This window comes from Mus pahari, chromosome 3 (assembly GCF_900095145.1).
Source record: "Mus pahari chromosome 3, PAHARI_EIJ_v1.1, whole genome shotgun sequence".
NCBI lineage: Eukaryota > Metazoa > Chordata > Mammalia > Rodentia > Muridae > Mus > Mus pahari.
In genome coordinates, this window is record NC_034592.1 from 54,657,816 (window position 1) to 54,666,559 (window position 8,744).

The window sequence follows — 8,744 nt, forward strand, 5'->3', positions numbered from 1 at the left end:
CCACTTAGAGTTATAAATCACCATTGAGAAAATGAAGACAACACGCTTTGGAACACTTGTAGCCAAAGTTCCAAAATGTATGAGCTTCCATCATTGCAGTGTAGGGCCAACTATGCCAGACTCTGCATCCTTAGCTTTCTCTTCTGGACCACTTCTGCAGCATCACTGGGCATCTGCTGATGACCTCATCAAGCAGCTTTATGTTGCTGACTGATGTTCAGCTCACACAGAACTTTCCTTTGGCCCCTGCCTTTCATGCTCTGATCCTTACTAACTATGTCTGCCCAAACAGACATAAGAGTGAAGTCTGGCTGTACTGCTGGGTGGAGGAAGGGCACCAGTAAGTGGACCCCATGGAGCCGGGTGATGTTTCTGAACAGAGACAAAATGGAATGGCATGGATGTGTGCAGATGCCATGAGGAAAACCACCAGTTTGTATATGAATTTTTAAAATGGGGGAAAATGAGGGCTAGAAGGGCTAGAAGTGATTAAGAGCATCAGCTGCCCCTGTAGAGGCCCTGGGTTCAGTTCCCAGCATCCAGAGGCTTGTTAATAACTCCTGTTCCAGGGACCTCCGTGTCCTCTCTTTACCTCCATGGGTACCAGGAATGTAGTTTCCACACAAGCGAATGCTTAGACATATAAAATAGATACATTTTAAAAATTTAAGTGGAAAATGGTTAAAAGTTCTTAATCTTCCATTTGGCCTACTTCCATCCTGCTGCTCTTCTTAACTGTAACAAGTTTAATAGCCAACCCTTGCGAAGTCCCAAAGAGCTGTCAGTACTCATCCAAGGGGATGCAGAAGTGATTGTGTGTCCTTTTGCTTTCTAGAGACCGCCGAAGAGAACACTTACATAACGGTAATGACTTTTATAATAGCCTTGAGTTACTAAGTAGGTACTGTGTGACATATTGAACACTTAACAATCATCTGTTTCAAAGCCCGTCCTGCCTACCATGGAAGTGAGAGATTCTCCTCAGAGTGATGATGAGGATGACATAGTAGAAAAGGCAGAGGCGAGACCATCAAAGTCAGGTAAAACAGTTTGTCATGGCAGTTATGTATCTGAACATAGAATATAATATACTATTGGGTTATAATACTTAAATACAAATTTATTCCCTTCCAAGTTTCTTATTTATATTTACTTATATTGCTTTCCCATTTTCTTCATTCTTCCCTATTTTCAAATGAATTTCTAAAATCTCAACCACTCTGTGCATGTATCCAGTGCACTGTGAATATGTTCACCTTCACCACGTTTCCTCATCCCCCACCTCTTCCTGCCTGGCATCCTCCTAAGTATCCCAAACAGTTGTCCTTTTAGTATTTTCATTTCCCCTTGCATCTTTTGTGGACCTGGGCAAACTTATTCCCACTTGCGTGGTAATCATACAATGTACTACTACTCCAACTGTTTTTGATTGTCAATTGATCATTGACTTGGGAGGACCCAGATCACTGAGTGGACCACTTCTGAGCAGGTGATCCTGAGTTCTTTAAGAAAGCAGCCTGATTATATTATTATTAATTATTATTATTATTATTATTATTATTATATTTTCTTTATTTACATTTCAAATGTTATCCCCTCTCTTGGTTTCCCTCCCTCCCAGAAACACCGTATCACATCCCCCCTCCCCCTGCTTCTTATGAGGGTGTTCCCCCATGCACCCACCCACTCCCACCTCCCCACCCTCAATTCCCTCCTAGGTTAGCCTACAGAAAGCAGCTCACTCCTAGATTTCAGCAGTGATCAACAGAGCCATGTGTTTATAGTGCTGGTCCAGGAGCTCTTCAGAAGTCCTGGCTAAATGACTAACTGCTGTCTTTATCCCTTGGATCTTGAGATCTCCAAAAGCTGTTATGGGAAGTCAGATGACAATGTGGATTAGGATATGTGTTGATTATGTCTCTCTCTCTCTCTCTCTCTCTCTCTCTCTCTCTCTCTCTCTCTCTCTTTACTTACTTACTGCACACTGTACAATACCTCAAAAAATAAGGCAAGCCTTTTATTTGTATATGGGTTGAACTAATACAGTACATTTTAGCAAGTGTGTGGTTAGATAATTTTGTTGTTCAGAATCAGAGTGAACATACACTAATATTATGCTTAGGTCAATCATTCTACATGACCTTTTGATGGAATTAAGAAGTGGGGGGGGGGCGGGGGGAAGAAAAAGCAAGCAGCCTGAGCAAGCATGGGAAGCAAGTTAGCAATGAGTGTTCAGCCTTGACTTCTGCTTCAGTTCCTGCCATCAGGTTCCTGTTAGAACTGCCTTCATCCAGGAAAAGGTTTGCCCTACAAGGCTCTTCTATTTTTTTTTTTTTTCCTGGAATAGGCCTTATAATATGAACATAGATCTCCTGACACCACTTGGGAGTCTAGATCAGGAAACTAAATGCTGATAGTAAGTTGCCTGTTTTTTTGTTTGTTTGTTTTGTGACTTCAGCCAGCAATAGGAACCAGGCAGGTTAGACGGCACTTGTTTCTAGGTAACACTCTGTTTCATATGCTTGTGTGTAGAGGTTAGCGCGTGGAATAAAGCACAAGGAACAGATTTCAAAAAGAAGGGTACCAAGGTTTTACCCTGTTTTTAATGGCATTGTAAGCCAAGTGAGGAGTGGTATTGTTTAGAAAAATGAATTTCTAAGTGCCTGTTAGAGCTTGATCATTTGCAACCAAATTAAAAACGTGGAAATATAAGCATTAGAATTCTGTGCTTCGCCGTGTCTTCATGAGTTCTGGCCACCGTTGCTTTGTGTTTAGATTGATCGTATTTCCTGTTGCTTTCTAGAGAGCGCCAAGACAGACGCTTGCTCAATGGTAACAACTTTTATGATTTTGTCTTAAGTCACTATGCAGATATTGTGTGACATATACAACATTTACCCGTTACCTTATTTCAAAACCCATCCAGCCTACCTCCACTGAAGTGGAAGCTTTTCATCAAGATGTGGCAGCAGAAGAGGCAGAAGCAAACCCATCCCAGTCAGGTAAGACTGCAGGTCTACTTACTGGGAGCAAAGTACGCGAAATGTTACCACTCATAGGCCTCCTACTCTAACTCCTCTCAGGATGGTGACATTTGCCAGGCCCAGTGCACGTGCCGTCTTTGACACCAGTTTCTCACTTAAAAAAAAAAAATCTTTGAGATGTTTACAAATGAGTTCCAACTTAGCCCTTTCTTCTAATCTGTTTCAATACCTTATATTTATCAGTTTGGATTCTCTGTCCCTCATAGGCCTTTACCAAGGTTAATCATGAGGCTTATCAGATTCTCCTAACATTTAAACATGCTGGGACTGGGTGCTACTGAGGGCATTGTATAAGACAAGCATGCATGGATGTGTCATGAGATATAAGTATCTATTATCATTTGAAAAAAAAAAACCACAGTAAAAAATAGAAATAAAAAGCCTGAGATGCAAATGCTGTGATACAACCCAGAGTCTCAGATTCTGGAGCCCGGAATCCTGGACTAGCTTTGACAAATGGCAGTATGATTTCTACTCAAAGTTAAACAAAAGAAAGCCCATTTTATATCCTGACAGTAGGACGTTGATTAGTGATTCAGTTTTTTTCCAGTTAATTTAGTGGTTTTATATATATTTATAAATATATATAAAATGATATAATTAGGATATAAATAATAAACATACTTATTTATATAACTATTATTATATAGTATATAATATATAATTACTTATATAATATAACATGTAATTACTTATATAATCTAATATATATAAATAATAACTCTATACTTGTATATCCTTCAAAGTGAATTAATTGTACTTAAAATGTCTTCACTTTTACCTATTTTTAGATCAGTTTAGGCCATTTCATAAGCATATGAGAAACACTCTGATCAAAGCCACTCATTCTTCTCTCACATAGTTCAGTAGAAGAAAGACACAGAACCCTTGCTGGAAAGCATCAGAATGAACCCCTTGGCACCAACCACAGGGGTGTACATCGCAAAGCACAGCCATGGGAGTGTAATCCACAAAGTGCCCACAGGTGGCAGATGCCCTGCATCCTTGCGCATCACATTTGCTAGCATGAACGTGTTGATGAGCAGGATTCTGCTCTTCAGAAATCCAGATTAGTACATTAAGAAAATATTAAAACTCCTCTAAGGCGATATTTCTGGATGGTTCACTTCAACTCTGTCTAGCTTCATCTTCATTGTGGAACGCTGCTTTCTATCACACCCTTTAGGTGAGACCCTATCTGAGAAAATGAAGAAAGGAAAGAAAAAAGAAAGAAGGAAAAGGATTCTGTGGCTTCCAGTTGATGAGTAGAAGCGTTAGGTAGCATAGGTCAGTAATTTCCCATGTTAAGGCTGTAAGAGGAACTCTTCAGAAGGTATGTAGGGAGCCTGCATGAAGGCAATCCCTGTACATCCAGGGAGAGAGAGATAAGACGAGGAAGTCTCATGTAACAGAGTGTGAAACATTTGTCAGAATGGTGCATAGGAACCATGGCAGCTGAAGGAACAACTTCGCTGATAAATATGTGCACGAGAACAATATTTCGATGAATATACTTTTGAGTAGTTTAAAAGCTATTTTGAGGTAGAAAATAGTGCAGAGTATTATTTTTCCACGTGGCATTTAAAATTTTTGTAGTTGGGCTTTTGTTCATGCATGTCGAGTAGATTAATTGTGGATAAATCTTTGAGCTGCTTATTTGCCATCTTGAAAGCATCCAATATCTACATAAGTGATGCACAGATGTTTCAATAATTAGATCTATTTTATAAAAAGTAAACTTTAAAGGTTACTGAAATAATTCCTTGGAAAATTACAGGTGCCATTTTTATTATCACTAATGTTAAATAGCCATATGCTGATATATGATGTTCTCTCTATATATGTTATATATGTTGCTATAGAAAATGTAACGTTAACTCTTTTTAAAACTAACTCTTATTAGAAACTTAGTTTCACCACATACACATGATATACACGTTTGTTTTATGTCCAGAACCAGGCTTAGGAGTGTCCCCAGAGGAAAAAGCAAAGACATCTGACCACAATGAAAATAACTGGTCACTGGTAAAGTTTCAATTTCTCATTTAATATATTCCCCCTTTTGATTGAAGATTAAAAATCAATGGAGTTTTCCTCAAACTGCCCTGAAGAGTTAGCAGATGATCCCATGTTTCATTTTTAAAGTCTTTCAACTAGTTATAGAACTTAGAATACCCTTAAATGAGAATGATGTGTAACTACACTTTATTTATGAGTCTGTAGGTTGTCGGGGTTTCATTTGTTTAACTTTCTGCAGAAAGTAAGAATTAAGTCTTATGGGAAAGCAGCTGAGGTTACAAACAACACACCGGTTACAGGCCATACATGTGACTATTCCTGGGGTCAAGTCTGTAGTTTTGTTTACCACCCAGTAACACTTTAGTTAAACTTTGAATCCTTCCTTTGATATCTGACTGACCAGTGTTTTGTTACAAGAGGGACTTGGAAATTTAACAACTCCATTGGACAGTCAATGACTGATCCTTCCATGATGAACCCTCGGGAGTGAGTAGAGCAATCTTTCCTCTTTGTCTTCATCTTGGTGAAGGAAATCACTAAATACACTAATGCTGTGCACTGGTCTCAGTGTCCAGAAGAATATATTAGAACCAACTAACTTTATAGGGAACCTGACACTAACATGATATCAGTGACAGCACTGTCTTTCTGACACATGGACATTCACGTACATAACACACACTTCTCAACACAAAAACCTGTATATGAACAAAGGCACAAGGTAAATTCTTGCACACTAAATGAAGTACCATCTTGGATTTCCTGTTTATTCTCCACATTATATTCTGCACGTTCAGTTCTCAAGTTCAGTGTTATATATTAAAATAAAAACATTTTATGTCCTTTAAAATATTTTAAATAAGTAATATTGTATCTAGAGCAAGTAAATATTTAGAAATTTATATGTGTTGTAAAAATATTCTTTTATGTCTGAAATACGTGTTAGATATTTTAAAGGTAGTTTCCTTGTTAAGGTTTTCATGAGAGCAAATATTAGAATTTTTAAGATCATGCTTACTGTCTACTCTCATGGTTGATTAAAGCCCGAGTAGCCATGGGAGTATAGCACAGGCTTGATCAAAGGAGAACAGGCCAGGGTCTTTAGTAATATGTAATCATTCTTAGTACATTCTCTTAAGTCTAATTACTTTCAAAATAAAAAAAATTGTCATCTTTCTAGAGAATATTTAGAAAAGGTTATGCTACTCTTTCCTGATGTAACTTTTTCCAGGACAGTCATAACTCTGGGGATGAAGAAGAAAACAGCAAAGACATCTCAAAAGGCAGAGTGCTGGGTAAGGAACATTATTTTATTCAAACACTGTATTGAGAGGCTGGAGAGATGGGGCAGCTGTTGAGAGCACTTGTTGCTCTTGAGGACCTGCCAGCCACATCGTGATTTATGAGAGAATTTCAGAGGATTGGCTGCTCTGTTCTGTCCTCAAAGGGCACAGGGCACACATGTGTCACACATGTTTATGTGCAGACAAGAAATTTAGACACATAGAGTAAATAAATCTAAGACATTTTTTTTAAAGTTATCTAACAGAAGTGTTTGTACAACTATTTGTATGGTTAAAGGGATGTTTTATAAACTGGTGTTTTGGAATTGTACAGTGCCACTAGTCACTCTTATCAATTTGGAAACTTAACACTCTCAAAAAATGAATCACACATTTCCTTTCAACTGATACGAGAACACTTTGATTAATGACACGTTCAGCCAGCATAGTTTATATTTCGCATTTTATGCTAACCAGAGTAAATACAAAACTTAAAACAATCATTTCAAGTAAAGCATGATTGCCGTCCCATCCTGTGTCTTCGTGTGTCCAGACTGATGGTGTTGTCATGTTTCATAACTTTGTCCATTTTTCCTGTTACCTTTTAGCATGGGTTGAGAAAGATGATTCCTTGAAGGTAAAAGCATATACTTTTTTTTCCCTTGAATTATTAAGGATATACATCCTAAAGCATACATTTACTAAATGTCTTGCTTCAAATCCTATCCAGCCTACAACTTCAGAGAAAAAGACTTCCTCAGATGACATAGAAATAATCATGTTAAAACCATTCAATTCAGGTAAAATTTACAATTCAACAGAATCCGAAAAGAGAAATATTATAGCTGTTTACCACTTCCTCAATCTTAATTCTTTATCTATCTATCTGTCTATCTATCTATCTATCTATCTATCTATCTATCTATCTATCTATCTATCTATCTATCTATGAGACATGGTTTCTTTGTGTAGCCCTGGCTGTCCTGGAACTCACTTTGTAGTACAGGTTGACCTCAGATCTGGTTCTCTTTGCCTCCTGAGTGCTGAGATTAAAGGCATGAGCCACCATGCTCGGCTCCCAATCTTAGTTCTGCTCCTCCAACACTGATGGCAAAATCTGACATAAAGAAATCATCTTTCACTGCTGCCATCTGCATTCTGAGGAGACTTATTTACAAAGATAAATAGAAGATTTGATTTGTTTGTTTTGTTTAAATATAGGGACTGGCTTTAGAGGCTTCTAGTTTTGTGTTTCAGTACCAAAACCTATATGGGTTTATACTCTATAAATAACATGGGTATTTTACAAAGTTTTCATTAGATTTCTTAGATTTTTCTCAAAGTTTAAAAGTGCTGACAAGAAATTCGGGTGTCGAGATCCACACCTACATTCTCAGCCACTCGGGAGACTGAGGCAGGGTATTTCTTGTTCCCAGAAGTTCTGTGTTAGTGAGATTGCAAAGCAAGATTATGTTCTCTTAAGAATGAAAACATGGTTCCTGTTGGCGCCAGCCCCGCACCACCTTGGGCACAAACTTGGCGGACTATCCCACGGTCCCCGGAGGACTCTCCACGCTGCAGGCGCCCTAGCACACTCAGGATCTTAGGGTCACTGAGGAGAGTAGGCCTCCAGAGAGGGCTCTGACCACAGGACTCAGGTGAGAGCGCCATCTTGTATCCTGGGTCTCTCAGTCCAAGCAGGAGAGCACATGGGCTGCAGAAGCAACAGAGCTTCTTGGACAGCGTCCCTTTGGGCCTTTATCTTCAGCCAGGAGGTGGATCTGAGCTCCGGATTTCTGTGTACCTTCCCTGCAACAGGAGAGCTTACTTGCAGAAAGTGCTCTGACCACTGGGACTCAGGAGAGAGTTGGATTCCCAGGAGTGCTGACAGAGGCTAACAAAATCATAGGAGGAACGAGCTCCAGCCAGACACTGCTAGAACATTTAACACCAGAGATTACAAGATGGTGAAAGGCAAATGTAAGAATCTTACTGACAAAAACCAAGACCACTTGGCATCATCAGAACCCAGTATGCCCACCATAGTGAGTCCTGTATATCCCAACACACCTGAAAAGCAAGATTCATATTTTAAATCATATCTCACGATGCTGGTAGAGGATTTTAAGAAGGGCATTAATAACTCACTTAAAGAAATTCAGGAGAACACTAAACAGGCAGAAGACCTTGAAGAGGAAGCACAAAAATCCCTTAAAGAATTACAGGAAAATATAACCAAGCAGGTGATGGAATTCAACAAAACTATCCAAGATCTAAAAATGGAAGTAGAAACAATAAAGAAACACCAAAGGGAGACAACTCTGGAGACAGAAACCCTAGGAAAGAAATCAGGAACCATAGACGTGAGCAGCAGCAACAGAATACAAGAGATGGAAGA

At 38.9% G+C, this 8,744-nt stretch overlaps 1 protein-coding gene across 1 annotated transcript in view; it reads left to right on the forward strand.

The window, feature by feature from the left end:
• Positions 1-231: 231 nt before the first annotated feature.
• Positions 232-8,744, forward strand: part of LOC110319373 (protein PFC0760c-like) — a 31,044-nt gene continuing 22,531 nt past the window's right edge. Inside the window, exons 1-7 of the mRNA XM_021194869.1 lie at positions 232-340; positions 836-864; positions 947-1,040; positions 2,806-2,832; positions 2,927-3,002; positions 4,999-5,069; positions 6,295-6,358. Of these exons, the coding sequence (XP_021050528.1) occupies positions 2,830-2,832; positions 2,927-3,002; positions 4,999-5,069; positions 6,295-6,358 (214 nt within the window). The 5' untranslated portion in view covers positions 232-340; positions 836-864; positions 947-1,040; positions 2,806-2,829. The remainder of the gene's footprint in view (positions 341-835; positions 865-946; positions 1,041-2,805; positions 2,833-2,926; positions 3,003-4,998; positions 5,070-6,294; positions 6,359-8,744) is intronic.